Source organism: Diorhabda carinulata, chromosome 6, assembly GCF_026250575.1.
Source record: "Diorhabda carinulata isolate Delta chromosome 6, icDioCari1.1, whole genome shotgun sequence".
NCBI classification, from domain to species: Eukaryota; Metazoa; Arthropoda; class Insecta; order Coleoptera; family Chrysomelidae; genus Diorhabda; species Diorhabda carinulata.
This window is the reverse complement of record NC_079465.1, coordinates 15,864,488-15,891,323: the sequence shown is the minus strand read 5'-3', so window position 1 is coordinate 15,891,323 and position 26,836 is coordinate 15,864,488. Positions and strand designations below refer to the sequence as shown.

Here is a 26,836-nt window from a genome sequence, read left to right as displayed (position 1 = left end):
TTATCCGACGTACAATTCGCAAAACTGCAATGCTTTGTTGGCATTATACAAGTTCAAAAAAATTTTTTTATATCAGATTTATATTTTTAAATAATAAAATAATATCACGTAAATACAATTGCTTTGCATGTAAATATTTTATGTTTGTCCCTACTACTAGTGCTGCCTCTGGTGACACGTTCGCTGCACTATTCTCAGGAAAAAGGCTCATTATATCACCACCGGAATCCACTAACGGAGAGCGTCGAAATGTATGCCCAGTGTAGTTTTTTAAATTAGATAAATTCAAATATGCTGCGATAACGAGAGAATTTTTGAAAAGGTATTGATACCTACAACTTGGGCTTTGCATTTTCCATTTCTATACTGCAAAAATAAATGATCTGTTTTGACATTTGTGACTCGTTGGTTCTTATATTTTTTATAAATGTTTACCAAGTTTAATCTATTGTTAGATACTTCACCAATAACAGTAAATCGACGTTGTACATGAGTTTTTGTATCAGGTACTGTGATAATTACAACATTTCCGGTATTTTATATAATTCTACCCTCCGCAGAGCTCCTGCGGTTCCGAATATAAAAGCAACCTAAAAGATGTTACAAATAATATCTAAGCTTACATTAAAATCTTTTGCTGTCATACCTTATGCATGAGATAATGATAGTCTGAAGCTTACAACAGAAATTGCTTCACGGACAAATGTTTTAGATTTTTTGGGTCTATAGCCAACTGATATATTTTTCAAATATGTAATGAGCTTCGAGTATTTACTGACGTCTACGACGTTACTTACCTTTAGGGTGCCTTTCAGTTTTGAGTAAATCGACCAAAGTGCTGAAGACTTTTTGTATTTAGTTTCAAAGTAAGCTAGTAACATTCTTTCTGTGAAGCTGTTTATGCTTTTTTTAGTACGCCACTTCATAAAAGAATTATAATCCTTTAAATACTGTTCCCTGGATTTCTCAGTAGTCGTTGCTGTTGCCCATTCAACAACATCTTCTGGTGTGCAGTTTAAACTTTCTTCACTCTCCATCACTAATAATAATACTACACTCCTTTTAATTAGACACAAAATGGATTTTTTTAAACGAATATCAAATAATAAAAGTGTGACTTTGACGCTTTGACCGATTTAAAAATTACCTTGAAATGAAAAAAAAAACGTGAATATTATATCGGACCAAGAAAAAAAAATATATGAGATCAAGGTAATATAAAAGTAGCATAAATTAAAAATTTTAATCAAATATTATTTGAAATAAATTGAAAATAAAACAAAAAAATATAATAAGTAGGGTTTTTTGTTTTACAATGAAGTTGAAGATTATGAAAAAAAAAATCAAATGGACTAGGTATAGATTTTAAGGACTGTAAACCACATTTAAATACAATCTCTTGAGCCTTGGAGTAGGTTTCAAATAAAATATGTTGTGTGGTTTATAGGATCGTTCTGAGCTGTGGGTTAAGTTCAGTTATGGGCCTATGGACCGCATCAGAGCCCAACGTGTTTAATTTCATCCCACTACTCCCGAATTCACTTATTTTTCTTTCTATTTTCTCACACATGACAATCATTTTTCAATAATTTTTACTTCATCACATTATACTGGAATATACGATTTTTGTAACACTCTTTAAACAATTATTCTTATGGTGCTTATATTTTACAAATAAGAGAAACAAGTCGCATTCAGCGCACGTGGCGCTTAACGGTAGTGATCGGGAACGTGTTTTTGACAGGTGTATTTTTAGCATAGAGGCTATATTGTTTGTTTTTTGTATAGCTTATGCAAACAAAATTATTTTTATTAAACTTGACGAGTGTTACATTATGTGATGGTACTATGTCTAGTGTTTTTTTTAAGAATTGAGATTTGTATTCAGCACCAATTACTTTAATATGTATATGTTGGAGCCATATGGCGAATTGGACGTATCGCTATAGTTCCATAGTAGACATGCCAGATGCCGAAATAGCCATACTATTCGGTATCTGGATAATTTGAACACATCTCGAAATGCCTATATACGTCATAAGCCGATGCCGAACGCAACGAAGCATTTATTTTAAATTGGACAAATAATGTATTACATACGAGGTCTGACTATTAAATAACGAGAGGGCGCCCTAGACGGGTAAGGTCAAAAATGAGTAGTGCGTTGGATATCTAGATATCTTGACAATGCACGTCCCAAAACACGTTCCCGTCACTATTATAGTATGAAAAGATGTGTGGCGAGGGAAGGTGAGAATATTGAAGGGGAGCATTCGAATGTAGAATAATTTTTATAATAAAACCCTTTTTCGTAACCAGTCTCGTTATTTATTTTATTTATTACACATATCTCCATCAAACCACCCTAAAGAAGACCGATTAAAGTGAGGTCCATTTCACCCATTTTGTATCCACTCAGGATATAAATGCTTAGCTTTGTATACCGCATATTGAGCTAATAATTGACCATCTCCTGTAGCGCAGAACATGACGAACGAAGAGGCTTGGGATGACTCAAAAATTCGATCCCCTTCTCACTAGAACCTTTTGCTTTTTTGGGTCATCGACATGTTAGTTAGATCGAAATTTATTATGTTTTTCGGAAACACACATTTCAAGAGTTGTTTTCAAATTTTCAAAATACTCCATAATTCTTTCCAATATGCTACCTTCTGCTGTATTACTTCTAATGTCGCAACCTTGTTCTCCTAATATAAACAATAGAATATCCTATATAAAATATGGAGTAGTTTTGTCAACTAATTTCTGTTTTTCTTCACATGTTTTTCGGTTCTGTGAATGATCCACAGCAACCCCTTTTCGTGAATACTCGATAAACGAAAAAATTATTTATTTTAGTTAATTCAGCAATTCTTATTATGATTGCATTATCAGATTTCAGAGTATTCGAATATATTTAAAATAAATTTCTGTGTTTGTATATCTAAATATTTATTATTAAATTCATACCTGTCTTTAATCTCAATACACTGTGCAATTTCATTATCCTCATTCGCCCATGGCCTAAAGAACGTCATATTTCTATTTATTTAAAGAAATTGATGAATTAAATGAATCTCACCAAGCAACGCCACTGCTTATCGCAGACTGTCTGGCAGGAGTATAACGGTTTGCTAGATGTTTACCGAATTTTTTACGGAGAGTAAAAATTATTTTTCATTTTTCAATTTGGTATGACCGTATTTATGAAATATTGTTTGTTTCTCGCATAACTGTCTTCTGCAATTGATATTGGAAGAAGTATATTCAATCTTGACAATTGATTTGGGACTCTACCACAACAAATCGGCGTCGCCAAGTTACAATATTCAAAATCTTCATAAATTGTTTTAAAACCCAATATATAATTTTGTAATAAAATAAATTGTTACTGTTTAAGAACATTCCGGTTATTTTTGATCTAATTATCGGGACGTATCAGTTATTTTCTTTTAATTGCCTATGTGTATTACGATTAGAACTAAATGGAAAATTGATTACGAGCGTATTCATATTATGAAGTATGTACGAGTTCATTTATTATATCCACGGCTCGCTACTGTTGGTGCGGACACTGTTTCTGAATATTTAATTCTTTCCATTACAGCAAATTCAATTTTTTAGTGGTTTTGATCGACTAATTTTAATAATATTTTCCACTAAACATACGACGATATATTGAAAAATTCTTAGCCTACTATAGAACCAAACAAAATTTCAATGTCAAAATATTTTATTACTCAAAATATTCTCCACTTAATTGGATACATTTATTACAGCGAACCTGCAACGTCTCTAGACCTTTCAAAAAAAATGTTTCTTCTTGCTCTGCAAACTAGACCTCCACAGCTTTTATTACCTCCTCGTTGGAAGAAAATTTACGACCTTTTAAACTTTTTTTCAGTTGAGTAATGAGATGATAGTCGGACGGAGTGAATCCGGTGAATAAGGGGGCGTTCTAGCAATTTAAACCCTAAATCACGAATTTTTTGCATGGCAACATGAGATTTGTGTGCAGGGGCGTTGACCTGCAAATGCAAAACACCTTTGGATAGCTTTCCGCGTCTTTTCTCTTTAATTTTTGGTCAGTAATGTCGAATAGTAATCTCCAGTTATTGTTCTACCAATAACTCCAATAAATCAATCATGATGATTTTGGACACGAAACTTCTTAGATCTTGGAGAACCAGAGTGTCGCCATTCCATAGATTGTTGCTTTGTTTCTGGATCGTAACAATTCGATATAAGAAATCTTCATCGTTTTCAAATCGAGCACAGATCGAACGCGATGCTTCTACCCTTGCACGCTTTTGGTCAATATTCAAACATTTGGGGATCCATTTTTTAGCAATTTTTCTCATGTCCAAATTGACGTGAACTATATGATGAACGCGTTCGTATTAAATATATGAAATAAAATCATGTCATGAACTGCATCGATATTTTCGGGGACTGACACAGAAACTGGCCTTCCCGATCGGTCATCATCTTCATTTGAAAATTTACCTCTTTTGAAGCTTGCAGTCCAATTTTTCTCGGTCGCATATGAAGGACATTGATTTCCAAAGGTATTAAGCATATCTTCGTAAATCTGCTTACTTCTTAACCGTTTTAAATACATGTACTTGATGATGGCTCGATACTCCAATTTTTCGATTTTCACAATTTCGGTGGACATCTTTTTTCTTTTAATTTATTACCTAACTCTGGTTTACTTTTTTGACGTCAAACTTTACACTCAAACTTCTAATAAGTTATTGTTCGTTGCTATGGTAAAATAATATTTTGTTTATGCATGGAACTGGTCTAGGCTAACTAGATATCAATACATCCTCGAATAAAATATATGCAGTATATCTTAACAGGGCTGATACCGACCAGTTTGTAACCAATTTCATATCACAGTAATACGCATGATTGATTACGAACTTATTCAGAATGCTGATTTACCACGAACGATTTAGGGACTGTAAGTAATTTTTTTATCAACTGTATCGTTTCTTGTTTCTCTTATTTTTTTTAGCTCGTATATTGAATATAACCTAAGAAAACGTAAAAATGAGCAGCTCTGCTCACTTCACAGTATTTTTTATCACACCTTGTACCTACCTATTATCAATGTATGACTTATTTGTGAGAATTTGTTATAATATTCTTCTTTCATTGAAACCTAATGTTTTTACAGAACGTTTACTCAACCAGACTGAAGCAGATCCATCTGGTTTACCCGTCCCCATGTATAGATATGTTAGTCACACTTTTGAAATCCGTATTGAAACCAAAACTATTTGCAAGAGTAAGTTAACGTATAAGTGATTTCGTTGACATTTATTGTATTAATCATAATTTCTTAGATTCAAGTACATCCTTCGGCAGAAAGTCTTTTAAAACAAATTCCTGCAGATATTCTTACTAAGGATTATGGAGGAAACGAACCATCATTGGATCACTTTCAAGGTTAGGTTAGGTTAGTTAGGATCACTTTAAAGGTAATATGATGAAAACAAAACAGAAACATAACTGTATTTTTATTACATTAATACACTATGTCGTTGTTTCACGATGCCATAGAAGCGAATAAAGCTGTTGATTAGAACCAAATAAATAATTATTTACTGGTCTAAGGAGAAAACAACTACATTGCTGGCTAAGGCCGCGACGAATATTGAATGACTTCTCCTCTATTATAATTGCAATGTATTTACCGCCATTGTCTAAGCAATTTATTCGAAAATGCTTCTATCTTATATTGTTTCATTTTCATACAAAAACGTTTCACTGGTGACTAAAGTCACTTATTTACTCGCAGATAAACTCCGGATATACTATTGTGTATCTGGACACTGATCCCTTTTTGTACCCCTTTCTTCTATTAAAACTTCGGTATTCTTTTATTTGACGTAAATAATCATGTTTTTAGGTTCTGTGAATGATCCACAGCAACCCCTTTCGTGACTACTCGATAAATCAAAAATTTATTTATTCTAGTTGATTCAGCAATTCTTATTGCATTATCAGATTGCTTTTTTCCTCCCACTATCAAAATTTGGCCCAATGATAAAAGGTTTGTCTGTTATTAATTAGTTGTATTAATTGATTAAGAAAAAGTATAGTGTACAACAGAACATATTAGAAAATGAAGATGTAGTAAATACAATTACAGCAAAAAGAATACAATGGTATGGGCACATTAAAAGAATGGAAAAAAGACAGGGCACAAGGAAAATCACAGAATGGAGAACGAGCGAGAAAAGATTGCCTGGTAGAACAGAGAAAAATGGAGAACAATAGTCGAAGCTGCAAAAATATGTGTATAGAATAGAAACAACAACCAAAATTTAATACATCTTTAAATTTATTCACTAAGCACTATATACATAGGCATATACTGAAACAACGATTTCGAGATATGATTAATTCCACTCATTATAATAAAATTCTGTAAACTAATGCATCTAAATCTGAGGCTGTTCTTCAAGTTTTGAATTCCTATCCCCTGGGAACAAACAATCAGCTAAATGCACCGAAACTACATTAGACAAAAGGGACCTTGCAGTGGTCGCTGATTTGGGTATTTAACATATTTAAAAAGTTGTCTATCACTTCTTATTTATAAATTAAGGTTGAATTATATTATAACTTAAATTATAAATCACAAATATAAATTGATGATAATTTGAATAATAACAAGTGACAGAAAATATGTTTCTGCGGTTATGACGTAAAAAGTAAGTAAATACTGAAAAATGGTCGTCGCGTGTCGCCTTTCTAACACCATTTTGTTGTAAGTGGAGGTAATTGGTTGTTTAGTGCTATTTGTGTTTTTGTAAGGGTTTCAAAGATTATTCCAATTGAAATGGTGGCCGAAATAGGATTTATCGAATCAAGATCGGACAATCTACCTAAGATAGATGCATTCGTGGCTGCTACGTTCTTTGCTAATAATCAATTATTTACTTCGGATAAAACAAAAAATGAAGTGTTATGGAAATGGTACAAGTCTGAAGAATTTCATGTCAATAGAGGACTCGTACAAGGTGACCCGCTCTCCACTGTATTTAATATTGTTTTAGAAGTATTAATCCAAAATTCTAAATTAAAAAGCGATGGGACAATCTTCAATAACGAATGCCAATCTCTAGCTTCCGCAGATGACGTAGCTTTGATAGCAAAATTCAAGAAACACTTAGCAGTAATAAAATTGAAAGAGGAAGCCAAAAATTTTCAACTGGAAATAAATCAAGAGAAAACAAAATATATGATCATAGGAGATACACAAAGAGAAACAGATAATTACTTGTCCTTTAGAACAACCAGATATAAAGAGTACAATTTCGAAAGAGTTTCCAGCTTTGTGTATCTAGGAGTGGTAATAGAAGACAAGATAGTAGAAGAATTAGAACTGAAAGCCAGAATAACTAAAGGAACACAAAAATTCGGAAGTATTAAAAGGCAGATGAAGCCCTGTTGGAAAGATGGGAGAGGAAGATACTAAGAGGAATCTACGGAAGCGTACACACAGAAGAGGGCTAGAGGAGAAGAACTAATAAAGATTTGGAGGAACTTTATGGAGAAACCACAATAAGAAGACCAATAGGGAGAAAGAGAAAGGGGAGACCAAGGAAGAGATAGTATGACGGTGTAATGGAAGACCTAAAAAATAATAATGTTCAGAATTGGAGAGAAAAATGAACAAGAAGGAATGGAGAAATATTGTGTGCAAAATGTAAAATAGACGACTTAGATATATAATACGTAAAACTACGAAATATTGCCATTATTGCCCTAGGCCTACATGGCCTGTAGTGTACATTAATATAAATACGTAAGTAATACTAATTATACTTTTTCATAGTAATGTCATTATTACATTTGTTTGATTGAACTTTATTAAAATGTTGACATGAAGATGATAACTTTGAAGGTTTTTTGTCGTTTTAATACCAACGGACGAGGTGATTCACGAAACGCTTTTTTCCGGTCTTTCTGGCAATCGAATTTGATTGGAACAGAAGTTTTTTTAGAATGATTTGCATTGTGTTAGTTTCCACATCATATAATTTTCCAAATCTGATTCTAGCTACAGTAAAAAATAATTTTTTGAATACTAATAGATAAAACTCAGATTGAAATGGTTTTCACAAACATATACTGAGCTGCCAGGTTTGACGCTCGCATAATCCTTGTCGCCTCCCTTAAGTCTGTTTACTTACTTTCTACGTCACACAACGTCACAGTCGTGTGACAACAAATGCGTTTTGGCGCGTTTTTATGAACTAATATACCGTTTAAAAACAAAAAATAGTGTGTGGTTAAGAACGATATACTAAACGTAGTTAAGGTATAAAAAAAAGTATGCAAGGACCCTCATATAACCCGTACATCCTATTATTCAGTATATTTATGACTCTACTGAACGTCTTGCAAGCTAGCATTACTTTATCTGGATACCTTCTCACGAATACATGGAAATGAGCTATGATCTGACAACAAGGATAACACGTTTTATACGCGAATGAATGGGCAAATCTCTGAACTGGTATTCTCAGGTCCTCGCTTGGAGCATTATCGATGTCGTTGAATGCGAGGTGATGGGAATTCACTGTTGTCTCGATTCTCGTGCCCTCTCCTCCCAATAGGAGTGCTTCAGCCAAAGAGGAGTGCTTTATTTCACTCTCATTCGCATGTAAATAGATAATTCTAACGTATCATTTTTATTGAAACCATTTTAATAATGTTATAATTGTAAATAAATCATTTATAATTGTAGTCATATATAAGGGAATGTAGTAATGTATATGGACCACTTGAAGAACTAAAAGAAGCTGAAGACTAAAGACCAGTGATGACAAATTTAAAAAAATATTTCGGCTAGCCAAAGAAACTTTCAGATATGTTTTGACACAATAAGAATATATCTGGAGGAACCTGTTTTACTTTTTATTTGGTTTTGATTTATATAAACTTATCACAAATATGTGGCTGCTAGGTATATAATTGATAAACTATTAAAGCGTTAAGGCTCTTTAAACGTTGAAATGAGATAATATCATTTAGTTATTGGCAGCATTAAAGTTTTTTGGTGCTAGTAGTAGGTAATAGTTATTGTTTGGGTAGTATCTTCCAATCGTCAGTGAGTCGATGCATTCACAAAAAGTTATTGAAGTATTCAATAGACAGGAAATAATGGATGTATTCATAGAATTCCCCCAAGCAATTCCTGACTTCAATGATATTAAAAGAAAGTAAGGAAAAAATTAATCAGTTGAATATAAATTTGAAATGTTTGAGGTTCTTGAGTGACTGCACTCATGTTGCTGTATTTCACAGCTCATAAACTGCTACTTTTGAAAAATGGTTTTAGAAGAATAGAATTCTTTATGTTTAATTAACAGCACAATTACAGAAATAGAAACTATTTGACAAAATATATACCAATTTTGCCGCAACTAATAGCTCGTGTTACAGTGAGTGGAGGGGTACATGAGAATCTAAAAGTTTCATATTGCTGCGAATCAAATCACTCTCTTTGGTGATCGCTCGCTTGTGAGAGGAGTAAGTTAAGAATACCCGACCTGGGCGACTTGCTAAGCTACATGAAATTCAACTGCCTATCGACTTTAAAGACCTACGTCCCAGAGTCGTAAAGATACAGTTGTTGTACGCAGACTATGTATCGAACCTACTCGACTGACTCGCCGATATTTCATGGCCGCTTCTGACTCTTCCAACTATCAGCAATGCAAAATACGTCACACAATACTTCAATAATCGCCGTAACGACCAGGTAGAAAAGTAGCCCCAAGAAATCTCAAATATTCCAGAACAGTTACCACGCCCAATTCATTATTTGAAAGACATTAATCTATATAATGAAATGTGTATAACTTGTCTGTGCAAACTAAATTTTTTGTTAATGTTAATGTTAAAACGTAGTTGAATTGTAATTTATTAATTCTACATGTGTCAAGTATCGAGCCACATTAATACAAATAAAAAAAATTTCTATAGAAAAGGAAACATTCTTTGTTACAGAGCTATGGAAGCAGAAGCTTCATCAGTATTCGGACAGATTCGATAAACTGGATTCAATGAAAGTTAACGAAAAGCTTCGTCCAGCACCATTAAAAAACGATGACGTTTTAGGATACTACGGAAATTTCAAGTCTCTTAATATTGATTAATCATTCAACTTGATTTTATTATTGCTAAAAAGTTTAATAAATATTGGGAAGATGTAGATATAATTTTAACGTGAAAGGATTCATAGTTTTCGATTTTCAACACAGTGTGTTTTCATTTAATTTTTACGAAACTGGAATTTATGTTACCAAATTGATTCACAGTTATTTTTCAATGAGACAGGCAATAAAAGTAAATTTGAAGTTTTGATATCGGCTACAAATGTAAGAAAATCCTAGAATCGAAATAATAAATAGTGTATTGTTTTTTTAATTTCAATGTATTTAAAATGTTTATCCTAACGTAAAGATTATATTTTGAATATACTACGCATTTTCTTTTCAATAATTTATTTGCACAGTTCACGTACCTAATTCACTATTACTATACTCCATTAGGAAAGAGTGTAGAGTAATAGATCAATCCCTCTTCTGGCCACCATAGCCGTAGTCATATTTAAGAACAATATAAGTATGTACTTAGTGTATATATTAATGTGTAGTTTAGTATATTTTGTATTTTTCTTTTTCATACTTACATGTATATACTCGTATTTGTAAATAATTAAATAAAAATAACTGTATATATTAAAAAGCAATAAAAATATTTTATTAATTACGAAAAACCCATTGCAACGGCTATGATGGTAAGGGTCTTCTTACTTTTGGGAGTTTCAGAGGTTGGTGTGTGTATTTATCATTGATATATTTAAATATTCCAAATTTTGGACGTAAAGTACCGTACTAAAAATTTTAGGGTTTTGTATTTATGATGAGCATTTATTACTCTACGCCCTTTCCAACTAGAGTATAATATATATTCACTGCTGCAACTTGATCTTTCATTCCTCTCGATGATTGATGTAATAATCCTACTGATTATCGAATAGTCAAATACGGTGAAGTTCCTCCTGGAAGTTCTGTGAAACCGATACTGTTTATATCGGCAATTCGACTATTGTAGCTCAGTGGTTCTCTGATCTCGTATAATATGGTTTATTCCTTCTTCTTCAAATGTCATTACGCGGTTTTGATTGATCACATTCGGTTTTTAATTGCTGATTCTACTTATGTTATTATATTGTCAATATTTGTCTTGATTCATTGTTACCAGTTCGTGCACATAGTTCTTGTTCACAAGTCGATATCCGAGAATCAGGATTCTCATGGATGTTAGGAGTACTTGGTCTCATCGATTTTTGGGCTTTGTTATTGTTGCTTTTTCACTTCATTTAATTTAGTTGCCGCATTTTTCCATTGGTTTTCCCACGCACTATTTATTTTGAATTTTATATCCACACTCTCTAATGATGTCGCTTTCTGCGGCTTCTTTGGCGTAATTGTCTGCTTTTTCGTTACCATGGATTCCTACATGGGATGGTATCCATATGAAGGCAACACCCTTGTAGTTTTGTTCAGCAACTTAGCGTATGAATCAATCTTAAATATTCGCAGGCGAAATCCGGTACTTCTACCGGATTCTACATCTAGGTTTTTTAGATCTCAGAATACAGCACAATGCAGTTAATCGAACTGACATCCATAACTTGAAGTGATTTTCATGTTTTAATCTAAATAAGTTCAGACTGACTCACAATATTTATGGTGTTATAGAGTTTTAATTAATAAAATTCAAATACAAACGAATCAGAATATGTGAAGTAAAAAAACTAAATCAAGATAACAGCACTAAAGCCCGCAGTTTCCGCAGACAGCCGCTACAAAAATAACTGTAGAGTCGGGATTCTTTAACGCAAATAAAAAAACCAATAATAAAAAATAAAGAAAAAATCGAACTGGACAAACATTCAGGGACCTTGATTTTAGGTGAGACCACTTTTTGTAATAATGGAAACGTGACTAAGCATAATTATACATACTGGTCACTTAACAAGGTAAGTCACTGACTTTATCTCCTTATGCCGAGATCTAACCTCCAGCATAATTTTGATTAAATTCTGTTCGACGATAAGATAATGTCGCTACTTTTACTGTTCTATTCTAATGAAAGTCAATTGAGGATAAATAATGTGTCAACAAATAATACAACCGCTCTTTACATATGTGAAAAGTACTGGCAAAAGTAGAATAAGAGAGAATTAACCAGTTTTCTGTTCCTGTACCCTCGCCATTCTCTTGAAAAACACTTCATCTAGGATTAAGGAGTTCCATTGTGGTCTACTCATTTCCACTCGCAAATCTTACTTAGAATGGGATCTTTTCCCTGCTGGTCCTTCATTTCGCAGGTCCGGTCGTCTGGAGTTTCCTAAGCGCCTCTGTAGTCAATTTTGAAGATATATTCTTGAAGTTTTTTATCTTTTTCTTCTTCTTAAAGTTAAGGAAGTACTTTAAACTTCCATGGTCTGACTTTTTCACCATACACATACTTATGTCTCCACAGCAACATCTCCAAATATTTGACTCGGATTTTACAAGGAAAAACTGAAACTAAAAAGTTCATAACAATTTTCGATAGAATGTATTATCACGAAAGTAAAATTTTTAAGAGGCATGTCCGACTTCTTTCTTGGGTTTAAGTCGATTGAAATAATGTTAAAATGGCGATTTAAACATTTTAATGACGTTTCGGTAGGTAATGAAAATTACATCTAACTTTCCAAAAGTGTTTTCATGAAAAATCACAATTTACAATAGAAGTTGAAGAAAATAATAAAATTAACTTTCTAGATACTACTTTACATCACAAAAATAACAATATAAAAACAGAATGGAATACCAAGGAATCCTGGTTATCTAGATACATTAAAGTCAACTCAAACTATTCTTTTTCTCAAAAAAAATCAGTTATAATAGGCTTAGCAGATCGTGCTGTCAAACTTTCAGATACTAAATACAGAAAAACTAGCATCGCCAACGCAAAAAATACATTGCAATTGAATGATTACCCATAAAACTAATTAATACAATTTTCAAAGGCAGAATAAAAAAATTTTACAGCCCACAAAATAATAATTGAAATATTAATAATCAAGAATTTATACCTCTTCCTTTCATAAATGGTCTATCACAACAATTCCAATATTTATTCAAGAAATATGATTTGAAAATTTGCAATAGGCCTATTTCCAAAACACTTTTCTATAATAGAATCAATAACACTAAAATTATAGAAGAGCAATATTGTTTATGAAATTTCTTGTAATAGCTGTGAAGCTACATATATTGGCCAAACAAGCCAATACCTGGAAAATAGAATAAAAAGTCACATATATGACAAAAAAATGCCACAGCTGTGAAAAAAGAAAAAACAACAGTTTGATTATATAAATACAAAATTTATTAAAACAAAACAATTTAAAAATGAGAGAATTTTACGGAATGATTGCAATGCAAAAATCTTCTTACATAAATGATGAAAAAGACATAATAAGCTCAATACGTGTCCGATTAATTTGAAATGCAACTTTTTTCTAGTCCATAGGTTACGATTCGGCCAATTATTGTTACATATCTATTTTTTGTCTAAAAATTGATATGAAATAAAACAAAGCTCACTTAGAAAACTACTTTTAATAAACAAAAATAATCTAGATGCCAAATTCAATTTACTCTTGTAAATAATTTGTACTTATATATGACAACAACATATCGTTAAGAAAGTTATTATTTTTGCAAATTTAGAAAAAAGTTTCCAAAAAATATATTTACATATTGTAAAAATATCACTATCATTTAATCTAGTTGTATACGTTTTTGTTTGTCATAATAATTACTCTATATCTATAATTTCACCAATAAAAACATAAATTTTAATTAATTAACAAATTTTAAAACATTATTAGTTCTATAATATAGCACAATATAACAATATATATATTTTTTTTAATTCAAAAATCATACTTCAGATCTTTGGAAATGAAACAATAAATGATGTAATTTTTAAAAATACGATCCACAAAAGGCATAAATATTCAAACTTTGGCTAAGAGAATGGCTGTTCTACTTGGTATGTACACCTGAAACAAATAATAAATTAATTCAATACTTTTATTGTGTGAAACAAATTCCCTAAAAATCTAAAAATCCGTATGATCATTATATTGCAGTGTGAGAAGACATCAACTTTATTTTAAAATATAATTTAAAAATAAAGTCAAAAACAATAATAATATGGGGTTTTGCATTTTTATTAATAAAACTCAAGAATTTTACTAAAATCAAAGTTTCAACCCAAGAAAAGTTTAGTCAAGTTTTGCTTCCTGTAGCTACTTTTATAGAGAATTGCATTCTATCTCTATAATTTTTGTAGATTAAAAGCTCTTCCGAATATGAGATAATGGGTATGTTGGCAAAAGCTAATTTACTAGATAGTCCAGTAGGAATCAGCGCATGAGTACCGTTGCATGTTGCCATGGGGCAACCCCGTGTCATATTGTTTAAACCGAAATTGTTTAAACAATTGCAAGGAATTGTTATTTTTAAACCGAACAATTTATTTTATATTCTTTATTGAAATAATAATAAAAAGGTCCTATGACTTTTCACGATAAAGTTAATATTTTTAGAGATAGCGAATTTGGGTACTATTGGCCCATGAAAAATATATTTGAAAAAATAAAATACAAATAATATTTTTTTCTCAATTCTTCATATTCTTCATTAAGTAAAGAATCGAATTTAAAATGTAATAAAACGTATATATCACACGATATATCAGTTTTTTATACCCGAATCAAAATGAAAAAAAGTCCATTTGATTTAAAATGAATAGTAGTTGAATAATTAAGAAATACCGTACCTGTATATAGTTTCTTCTACCAGAATATCCTTCGGGTGTAGTAACAAATGTAACAGATTTATCTATTCTATCAAATCCACCAAATTGTTTATCATCAGAGCTCAATACTATTTTGTAGTTTCCTTCGATTTCTACTCCGATTCTGTAGTCAGCAAAACTTTTTGTTGGATGAAAATTGAAAATGAATACAAGACCTGCTCTTTCGAATGCTATTACCTAAAATAGATGAATGAATAAATTTCTTATTTCTTAGATCTTTTAATATATTTATTATTCTAAATGTTCTTGATTTTAGGTATGTTCTGTTTTAAAATTAGTTTTTTTTTTAATAATTTTTGAACAGAGATAAATTTTGACGTTTCGATTTTTCTTTAAGTCTTTATCAAAATATGATATTGACACTGGCGATTTGTGGATTTATATCAATCAATAGATCACCTTAATCATAACATCAAAACAAAAATAAAATCAAAATTGAAATTTACAAAATAGAGCTATAAATTTTACTTGATTTATTTAGGTCAAAATAAAGGATTTTTACTATTCACTTCTGAAATAATTTCGAAATTGACATTTCGAAAATTTTTTCCGCCCTTCTTCAAAGGAGAAAACAACTACTTTCCTAGCTAATGCCTCCACGAATATTGAATTACAACTCATCTGAAGAGCGTGATGTGAATCGACCTTTTTGTCGATATTAACATCCCCAATAGCTCGCAATTACAAGGAGAGGGTGTAACTACTGACTAGTTTCAAAGTTATAACTTCTCATCAAAGGATGTCAACGATGGAATTGATTATAACGAAAAACTCAGTCCAATTGTGAATGCTAATGCTTTAAGAGTTTTGTTTGTGATAGAAGAAAGTAATGATTTGATAAAGGAAAAGTTGATATAAGAAGAGTGTTTCGTTATGGCGAACTCAATGAAAACGTATTCATGTATATTCCTGAAAGATATAATTAGAATGTAAATCAAATATGTCATATGAATATTGATATATGAGAGAGAAAATGGAACAGATGTAGAAAACCTGATGAAAAATCTGAGAAACGAGCTCGAGATTATCGATAGCAAACAACCAGGTGAATATCTATGAATTAATATGACAAGAAATTCAGAAAACTTGAAGTTGAATAAAACATAGTATACTCAAGCAGTATTCGAAAAATTTAACATGACAAGCTTTAAGCCAATTAAAACACCAATGCTAAGTTACAAAACTAAAGACAACAAAGAAAAATACAGAATTTCCATTTAGAGTAATCTTAGTAAGTTAACTTTGCCTGACTAATGGAACTAGACAAGACCTAACCTATTCTGTGAATATAAATAAAAGGAAAATGGAAAAATCAACCGATAGTGATGTAACTAATGCCAAGAAAATCTTAAAGTATTTAAATACCTTTGCAAACTATGGACTGAAGTATAATATAAATGCAGATGTGATTGCTTATTGTGATTCAGATTTTGCTGGTCATGATAAAGATAGCAAGCTCACTAGCGGCTATGTAATATTTATGTGGAGCCCCCGTATTTTGTATTCTAGAAAGCAGTCAATAGTTCCAATATCAAGCACCGAAACAGAGTACATTGCAGCAGCAGACTGCACGAAAAATTTATATACTCAGAGTACCTGATAGAAGAAATTATAGAACAAGAAATCGTAATTACTATAAATATAGACAATCGGAATACTTTAAAAATGATAAAAGTGGTGAAATGAACAGAAAAAGTATGCATCTAGATGTAAACAGTGAGAAGGTCTGTGAGAATTTACTGAAATTCGAATATGCTAAAGGTTTGTATTTTTTAACAATTGCATCAGTAATTTTAAAATTAGGAAAAATTTTTTTGTATCCTCATTAAAAAGTTAGTTTAAAAAAAAAGAATAAAAAAGTTTTCTGCACCAGATAAAAATGTTTTAAGAAAATTCGTTGAAAGAAATAAAAAGAAAACCCGTAGAAGTTTTATTTTATCTAAAATAAGAATAAGAAAAATAACAATCCACTGCAAGAATCCAAATGATAATATCGTCGGCTTAAGACGCAAACCATGTAACTCCGTTTTTTTTTTCTTGTATCAACATTTTGATGCCACTAGATACATAATTTCTGAACGCATCTAACAGAAAAACCCATGAAGGCTCAAAAAAATCTGAAACAATTCAAGTCCAAATATAAAACCTCGCAACTTCAGACCCCCATATTCTGTTTAAAGCTAACTGCAATCCATGTTAATTCACTTGTTCTGTTTTTCTTCAAATATTTTCTCGAAATTTGGTATATGTCCACTATTGCTATCCTTCATTAAAAAAAAAAGTTTTCATTTTTAAGTTTTTTGTGTCTACTGTACCATGGTAGTATGTTGTTACGAATTAAGCCGACGAATTATATAATTGAAACCTAAAATTTTAAGTAGAAATTTATCACCTATCATTTCTGTAAAATCCTTGTTTTTGTATAATAATAATTGAACCTCATTGTAACAATATGAAAGTTCATGGATAGAACGGGATATTTGAACAGGCAATTCTGGATGTGATATCATCATATCAAATTCACAGGACAGTTCAGTCATCAAAGTATTTTGTTTTAATTTAATTCCATTCTTTGACTCACTTCTAATACAGCGACATTACACGTTAATACCGAAACTTACCTTGTCATCCTCATGTTTCATACTGACATATGCTGGATTAGCAGCTAACCATCCATATTTATTCTCTGCGTGATTCATTGCTGCATCCCAATTGTTCAAGAATTTGTATTTGAGTAAATCATCATCGACAAGATGCCATTGTCTCCTAGCATAGTGATAAGAGCTGTTATTACCCTCTCTTGGAAAATCTAACCATTCCGGATGGCCAAATTCGTTACCCATAAAATTCAAATAAGCTTCTCCCCCTAAACCATGGGTAACGAAACGAATGAGTTTATGTAATGCGATTCCTCTATCAATTATTAGAGATGGATCAGACATGGTGCTCATATGAGTGTACATTTCTTTGTCCATTAACCTGAAGCAAAATTAATTTAAGTTCAAAATTCCTGAAAAAGTAGTGCTTCAGTTTATACATGAATAGAATTACTAAATAAAATAGTGTTAAAATTAAAAAACTGCACGCGGCAAACGAGGTAGACGACGTGAAGGTTGTATTGTCAATTTGCCATACAAGTTTTCAAATATGGATTATCTCAAATGAATTCTAATTTTCACACAATGAAAAGATGAATTTGTAAATGAATGTAATAGAACATTAACATGATATGGTTAGTTTGTCTATAGACCTTTTCACTTGAATATAAACATGGCTAATGAATGATACACATATCTACTTTTTGTGTGGTGATCAAGTGTGAAAGTAGATCTGAAAGGGATGCTGTCAGTTTTTTTCGACTATTTCGGCTATTACGTCGTTCAAACATAAACAGCATCTTTACCATCGTTCCTAAGAACGTAGGAAAACGATGGTTAGATGCTATAAAACGAGGAGGAAAAAGCGACATATACAAGTGAGTATGCCCCAAGCACATTCTTTTGGGTACGTGCAAATTATAAGTAAACTGTTAAGTACTTAGGAAAAGTATATTTCAGCAAGCCTTTATCCATGCAAAACAAAAAAGATACAAAAGATTATGAACTTTAATGTACAAAATGTAATTATCGTAGATTATATCACATTTGTAGTTCAGAGTAAGAATCTTAACAGTAATTAATTCTGTCTTTGTGAAAGGTTACCGGGAAAGATTCTTAATGAAGCCTACTGCTTTTCTGTCCATAGTCTCAATTCTAATTGGGCAGAATTAAATTAAAAATCACATTTTTTAAAAGAATATCTTTAGTTTTTACTAGAAGAGACTATAACTCCATGTACACGTATAAGAAATGTTCCAGAAGAATTTCCATGTAGATGTACTCAAGAAGTGTAGATTCATCATCAGAAGACATATTTGAACCTTTTACTAAGTTAGCTCGTATCAGTATATTATTACAACACACCCTTTCAAGCGAACTTTCAAGAAGAAAACTAAATATTATACAAGCTTAAATAACCACACAGTTTTTGAAATTACTGTACGTTTACTGGAGTCATACTTATGCAAATAACATATGTTGTTAACAATAATAATGTAATCTTTAAATCTAGATTACCAAGATTTGGGGTACAGATTTGGAATATAAACACAAAAAGTCACAATACGTTATAACGAAAGAATAAATAATATCAAATAAAAATAAATCTTATGCAATGCAAGGCAACAGAACGATCAATTACATCGAAAAAGTAGCAGAACCCAGTGGTCACAATAGCGTTTGTTGTCCAGCTGCCATATTAGTGTTGCGCAGGTCATGGTTCTGGATTGCCCTAATGGAATAGTTAGATAAATGGTAGAATAATATAGTTTTATACGAAAATTAATATTATATTTTATTTAGAATTGCAGAAAACAAGATAATCATTGAATAGATAATAAACTGAAACAAATATATGTAGTAACAATGTTCAATTGGTTAGGTTATTCTTCTTTTTCTGTGTAACTTAGCCTTTGTCTTTATGATGACTTAGTTATTGAATATTCTGGATTGTTCTAAGTGATAAAGTCTTTTCTGGATGTATTTGAAGAGCATGCGACAGGGACTTGAATTGGTTATAAACGCAAAAAAAACTACACAGATTTAGAAAACATTGTATTCTTCCAACATAAAGAGCAAACCTGTTCAACAAGAAATATCTCCCTTATTTCCAATTTCTGTTTAGTTTTATTCGTCATTATCGTATAAAATCGAACTTTCGTAGATCTGGATATTTCTTCAGATGTTAATATTCTTCTAAGGTTGTTACTTTTGGCAATTCTTAGTTCGATTTCTTTTTCTTCTTGGCATTTATTATCTGGTAGTATACCCAAATACATGAAATTTTCTGCTTCCTCGAATTCTATTAATGTACCATGTGTAAGCCTATCTCTTCTACTGCTGTTATTGGTTGTTATTTCTTAAAGCTTTCTTCTGTTTCGTGCTAACAACGTCACATCATCAGCATAAGCTAAACGTTGATGACTTTTGTTAAATATCATGCCCTTTCTGTTGACACTGGTTCTTCTTATTATGCATTCCAAAGCTAGTTTAAATAGTACAGTTATAAGGGGTCGCATTGTCATAATCCATATTGTGTTTTGAAAGTTTCACTTTTCTTGTTATTAATTTTTACTATGTTGGTTGTGACCTCTAATGTCATCTTAACTAGTTAAATTAGTTTTTTTGGAATTTCTAATTCTTGTAATATTTGGATTAACTTTTTTCTGTTCACACTATCATAAGCTCTTTTGAAATCAACAAAAAGGATCTGTGTTGGTATCTCATATTCACAGTAATCAGCTGTTTTGTCATAAAAAATTGGTTGGATGTTCCTCTGCCTTTTCTAAACCCTCCTTGGTACTCTCCTAACATTTTTTCTGCGTATATTTCCAATCTTATTTTCAAAATTGCAAGGCTGTTCCTCTATAAGTTTCACACAATATTTTGTATCTCTTCCTGTAAATAGGTAATATTAAGGCTTTTTTCCTTGCTTCTGGAATTTTCTCGGTTTTCCAAATCTGACAAAGTAAATTGTAAATTTGTTCTTTAAGCTGTTCACCACTATGTTTTATTTGTTTTTTTGTTACTCTATTATCTCCAGGGATATTGTTTTTCATCTTATTTATCACTTTTTCAACTTTTTCTCTGTTCGGTAAAGTCATTGATTTTCAAAGTTTTCTTCATTTGCTATTTCTTTGAGGGCATTTTCTTTTGTGACATTTAATATTTCTTTGAAATATTCTTTTCATCTCTTAGTTTTTTCTTCTTCGTCACCTACAAGGTTTCTTTCTTTATCTTTTATATATGTGGTAGTACTCTCGTTTTGTTTTCTTATGTATTTAACATATTTGTAAAACTTTTTAATTTATTTTCTTTGATATTCTTCCTCCATAGTTTTTATCTAATCTTCTAAAGATTATTTTTTCATCTTACATAGTTTCTTTGCTTTTCTTCTTTGATTGTTATATTCACTTATGCTTATGCCACCTTTTCCTTTTTTGTAATTTTTTAAGTCTAAGATTTTTTTCGGGTCGGTTGTTACTGGTTGTTCAATTTCTTCTTTTCTTCTTTTTCTTCTTCTCAGTTTTTTTCAACAGTTAGTGTGTGGCTTTCTTATCGGCTGCTTAAATATTTTTCAATGTCTATCATACACTTTCTTTCAATATTTCCTCTCTTTAAATCATCCAATTCAATTTCCATATATTTTGTCTTTTTCTGATTTATTTTTTTCTTTCTGCTTTTCTTACAATTTTTTATAAAATGTTCTCAAGACTCTTTCGATCCCTTGCTAATGTGGTACTGATTTATATCTGTATATTATTCAACATCCGCATAAATAATCAACTGACCAATAACACTATTAATTATTCTTCAATGTCACATAAAAAGTTCAATTTTAATTCAAAGCACCATACAATTCAACAACGACCGACTTAAATGATAATATTATATCTCAATTTTTGTAATTGAATTATGTATTAATAAACGAAACTTACCAAAACGCTATAGTTTTGTCTCCCACCAAGGCTTGATCATGAGATTCCGCATAAGCAACGTTACCTTCCATCCATCGCCTATTGGTTAAAGTATGTACAATATCACCAATATTCCAAGAATCATCTGAAGAATGTTTCAACAACTGGATCCATTTATCTGGTATTGCCATAGCTAATCTAAAAAATATTTTTTTTATTTTTATTGGAAATATTTTCCAGAACAGAAAAATATCCATAACCAACTTAATTCCAATCTACCAGTGTAAATGTTAACAGAACGTCACGATAAATTACAATAAACTTAATTGTTCCTCTCCATTCTTTGACTACCCTATTGTAGTTTGGTTATGAGAATAACAAGACAATCACGTTTTTAGGTTTCTGTTGTTTATTTCTAGGAGTCGAGACTGGAAGTATATCCACGGGGTGATTATTATCATGTCTGATAACCAAATATCCATTGGAACTCTGGGCTCCAACATCATAACATCCAAGCTGGTATGGGAATGCCTGGACAAAAAGAACAGAGTTAACTTCCAACGGGACAAACGTAGAGGTGGATAAACCCTTCGTAGCACCTGAGCTCTTTTGTAGATACGGCTTCAGGACAATAGAAAACACACTACAATAGAAGGTGGATAGAGAATACTTGTTACTGGAACAATCTACAGGGTTTGAGATGGGCGAACATACTCCTGAGAAAATATAACCAAAGAAAATGTATCAACATAATAAATACAATTCGCCAATACTAAAAGGAGGCCTATAGGGGCATTGCTGCCTCAATGGTCACCTGTAGACGCTAGGTTTAGTAGAGAATACAACGTACAGGATTAAATCTCTATCCATATTCTGTTAAAGTGTAAGAGACTACGAATTCTAGATCATGATGAGATGAACATCTTTGGCAGCTAGAGCCAACTCAAATCCTAAATATTCGAAAAAAAGTGGGATTAATGGATCAGCTGTGAACAATGAGCATCCCCAATGTCTCAGCAAGAAGAGGGGACACAATAGATCCTTTGGGTCGCATTGTACATGACACTCTGATTTACACACATATACATATAATAATTACTTCCAACTCAAACACATTTTATTATTATGGAAAACGTATATTATTAAAGATTACCTATAATCGAATCCCAAACAGCCTTCACTAACTGGTCGGCAGGTGCCAGGCATACCAGATACATCTTCCGCAATAGTAACGGCATCCTTATGTATCATATGTATCATATGATTGGCCATCATAAGATAAACGAATCCTTCGGTATCTACACCTAAACCAAAGTAATCATCATAATGACCCCCAAAACCTTGTCCAATTCCTCTCGAGTGATACAGCATTGAAGTAACACCGTCAAATCTAAAACCATCAAATTGGTATTCTTCCATATACCATCTGACATTAGATAGAAGAAAACGTAGAACTTCAAATTCAGAATAATTAAATAGTCTGGAATCCCATAAAGAATGTTCTCCTCTACTACCAGCGTGGAAATAACCTTAAATAGAAATTATTAGAAATTTGAAAAAAAAATCAAATATCATACAGATAATAAAATAGTCCAGGAAATGGAGCGTTTTGGCTCGCAATTTTTTCGTCCTGCCTGGATTTACTTGAAATATTCCTAGAAGGTAGGGAATGTCTCAAGGATCATTTTCTATATCATGCCACCGTACGTTAAAACCTTCAGAGTGGTTACCCTCCCTTCTCGGAGCTGGAATTTTTTTACGTTCTGACTACAGGAATCGATGGAAAAGGTTATTTGTGGTTGAAAGTAACAGCTTTTCGACGAAAAAATCGACATTTTTAAAGGTTTTTTTGCGAATAACTCAAAAAATTTGCTGTAGAGAGCCAAATTGTTTCTTTTAAAAAAACAAAAAAATCTTTTTTTATGATTAATAACTAACAGGAACCAAGATATGGCATGTTAATGATTAGTTTTTGTCGTTAAATGCATAATTTGAAAGATTCAAAGCTAAATAACGGGAAAACTTTTCATTTTTCGAGGAAAATTACTAGAATTTTTTTCCAAGTATAAAATTAGAGCTTTAAAATGAAAATGAGCATTAAGCGAGCCTTTTTCTAAGAAAAAATCAGTAGAAACAACCCCCTAACTACTCCCTAATAAAAATAGATTCTCGTCCTTCTGTGATTCTCTTTATATATGCATTATCGATACATTCAAAAAATTTGACCAATTTAAAATGAGTTTAAAGAGCAAACTACTTTTTTTCGTATTTTTCACTCTTTACTTCAAAATATCTGCGAAAATACTGGAGATGCGAAAAAAAATATGATACTAAATTGTAGCTTTTTGAATAACTATCTATCTACGAAAAATCAGTAAAGAAATCCCTAGCTACCCCCTAATAAAAATAGATCTTCACCCTTCTGTGATTCTCTTTATATATGTATTATCAATACACTCAAGAAGTTTGACCAATATAAAATGCGTGATTTTGGAAATATTGGATTTTAAAGAGCAAACGATTTTTTTGCAATTTTGTATTTTTCGCCCTATACTTCAAAGTATTTCCGAAAATAATGAAGATACGAAAAAAATAACAAAATACGATATTGAAGCTTTTTTATTGACTAATGAGTATTATCCGAGCCCTTTAAAGCCACCCCGTTTAAAAATTGAGGGATACTAAGGGGTTTATAAAACCAATCAATTTTTTTTATCTGCACATGTGACTGCGTGTATGAGTGTATATATTTCGTTGATTCCTCCCAAATGTGTTCTAAACTTCGAAAGAAAAAGCACGTGCAAATTTTTTAGAATTATTCAAATGTGTTTCTTATAGTTATGAAAATAAATCGGTTAGTATATAAAAAAATTATAAATTTTATTGTATGTAATGCGTGACTATGTGTGATAATATATTTTTTTCTATGGAATTCTACTTTTTTTCCATTTAAATCAATTAAATTATATTATAAAAATTGCTGAGTTAGGTTGGTTTTTAGAAGTTGAAACATTATGAAATTATATCCTACAGCTTAAAACAAACCTTATTTAACTAATTCAAACCAAATTTTACCCATGTTAAGGTATAAATTGTTTTTTTTTATAATTTTTTACAATATGGGATAGTTTTCACCCTTAAAAAACAAAAAGCGTAGAACGACACAATATAGCAAATGAACTAGAGGGTGAAATGAGCCTAATCCCAAATTTTTGTACAAATCGATCCAGGACGAAAAAATTTCGAGGTTTTGCCTTTTTTTGAGCATTATTTCCTGGACTAAAAATGATCAAACATTTTGACAACCAATAAATTTCAATGAGATTCATTTAATTTAAGTATTCTTTTAGCTGTGAGTTGTAATCTTAAAGTGAAGTATTACCTGCATCGGTTCCATCGAATCTATTGAGTCCATCCATTACGTTCTTGCTGGCGTGAGAATGAACAATATCTAATAATACCATTAGACCCATCTCATGAGCTGTATCGACTAAGCGCTTAAGCTGTTCTGGAGTACCATAACGACTTGAAGCAGCATAAAAACTAGTAACCTATAAACATATAATATATAGACTGCTAACAATTTTTATTGACTTGCTTATGTGCAAACGGGGCCATGAAATCATGCCCAACAGCTACACTAGAAGTGATTCTAAATCTCTCACTTCTCTACATAGTACTGGAGAGCGTGTCAGAAAAAACATCACTTAAAATGTTCAGAGACAGAATCATCCAAGAAAACCAGTTCCTAAATAATGATCAACTCTGGAACATGCCTCAGGACGTTGCATAAAAAAAGTTTAGCTTTGAAAAAAAGTTGACCTCGATAATCAATAGGATAGGATTGTACGAACCCAGACCCAAATTCTTTGAAATCCTGGGCAGCGCACCTAGCATTTTTCAAGCAGAAATCTATGTAAATGAAAAATGTGTTCAGTTCAATCTAGAGAAGAACTATCACAAACAGGAGATCATCATCCTGTACGATAGTCAAGCAGCAATTAGAGGCATAAGTTCCACTATCATAAAATTAAAGCTCGTTTGGGATTGCCTAGAAAAATTAAACGAACTAGACAAAAAAAATTAACCTACAATGGATTCCGGGACACACCGGAGCTACAGAACAATGGGAAAAGCACTGGAAAAGAAGATAGATAGGAATTATTGGGACAACTTACAGGGGCTGACACAGGCAAAGACTCTTCTGGGAAACTATAACCAGAGTAGATCTGCTGAATGTATCAACGTAAGTAGAAACAATCTACGAATACTAATAGGAGTTCTATTGGGGCTCTGCCACCTCAACAAACACCCGAAGACACTAAACCTAGTAGATAATGCGGTGTGCAGATTTTTTGCACAGAGAACGAAACCTCTATCCACATTTTCTCTACCTGGGAGCGCTTGAAATAGAAGACGAAGATATCTGGCAATTAAAGCCATCCCACATTCTAGACTTTTGTAAAAAGAGTGGGATTGGTGGATCAGCAATAAATACTGGGTGGTAATGGAGAATCACAGTAAGAAAAATGGACTCAATAGCGAGATTTTCCCAAACGTTGATTAGTTTCTCTCGAATAATTATTGGAAAAGATGTTTGAACCTATTGATTGTGTGTACTCTTAAAAGAATAGATCCTAGAGAGATCTGAAAGCTCTTAAACATTCCAATGAATTTTAATTGGAATAGAGCATTCGTCATTATCTGTGAATTGATCTTAATGATTGTGGTGGATAGTTTACTAGAGAGACTAAGAGGTCTGTTAACGTTGGGTTTAAGGAGCATTTAAATTATGACTAGACATATAATAAATCAAATATTGCAATGGCTTAATTCATGATCATAGAATAACTATAAGTTATGTAATATGTTTTAAAAATGTTTTGTTTTTAATACCACAGGCAATAAATGAGGTAAAACATGTCTAGGATCATTTGATTTATTATATGTCTGGTCATAATTTATATGCTCCTTAAACCGAACGTTAACAGACTTCTTAGTCTCTCTAGCAAACTCTTCCCCACAATCATTAAGATCAATTCACAGGTGATGACGAATGCTCTATTCCAATTAAAATTCATTGAAATGTTCAAGAGCTTTCAGATATACCGTTCCTTTCGTTGATAATCGATAAATTGTTAAAGACTTAAATCGTTTGCAAATAGTTTTAACGGACAGTGTAATTTTTTTTAATAAGCAAGTTCATATAGGCAGCATAAGCAAATATTGAAATTTAGATCCTCAGACTGAGGGAGAAGGCCTATATACCGCTTATTGGGAATAATTGTGACATTCACGGAAGTTGGTTAGGTTAGGTTAGGTTGGTTGACAATTTTCAGCCTC

General features: G+C 31.7%; 2 protein-coding genes across 4 annotated transcripts in view; one reads left to right on the top strand and one right to left on the bottom strand.

Annotated features, from left to right (window-relative positions):
• LOC130895971 (retinol-binding protein pinta-like) overlaps positions 1–10,509 on the top strand; it is a 30,954-nt gene extending 20,445 nt beyond the window's left edge. Inside the window, exons 4-6 of one of the 2 annotated variants that reach the window (XM_057803664.1) lie at positions 5,186–5,296; positions 5,355–5,457; positions 10,036–10,509. In XM_057803664.1, the coding sequence (XP_057659647.1) occupies positions 5,186–5,296; positions 5,355–5,457; positions 10,036–10,184 (363 nt within the window). In that variant the 3' untranslated portion in view covers positions 10,185–10,509. Of the gene's footprint in view, positions 1–5,185; positions 5,297–5,354; positions 5,490–10,035 lie in introns of both variants that reach the window. The other variant, XM_057803665.1, reaches the window with a different exon arrangement.
• Positions 10,510–13,693: 3,184 nt separating this feature from the next.
• The window catches only part of LOC130895967 (1,4-alpha-glucan-branching enzyme), a 33,450-nt gene continuing 20,307 nt past the window's right edge, over positions 13,694–26,836 (bottom strand). Inside the window, exons 6-11 of one of the 2 annotated variants that reach the window (XM_057803661.1) lie at positions 24,876–25,044; positions 22,647–23,022; positions 21,515–21,691; positions 17,601–17,958; positions 14,941–15,156; positions 13,694–14,158 (exon numbers count right to left, since the gene is read on the bottom strand). In XM_057803661.1, coding sequence (XP_057659644.1) covers positions 14,114–14,158; positions 14,941–15,156; positions 17,601–17,958; positions 21,515–21,691; positions 22,647–23,022; positions 24,876–25,044 — 1,341 coding nt within the window. In that variant the 3' untranslated portion in view covers positions 13,694–14,113. Of the gene's footprint in view, positions 15,157–17,600; positions 17,959–21,514; positions 21,692–22,646; positions 23,023–24,875; positions 25,045–26,836 lie in introns of both variants that reach the window. The other variant, XM_057803660.1, reaches the window with a different exon arrangement.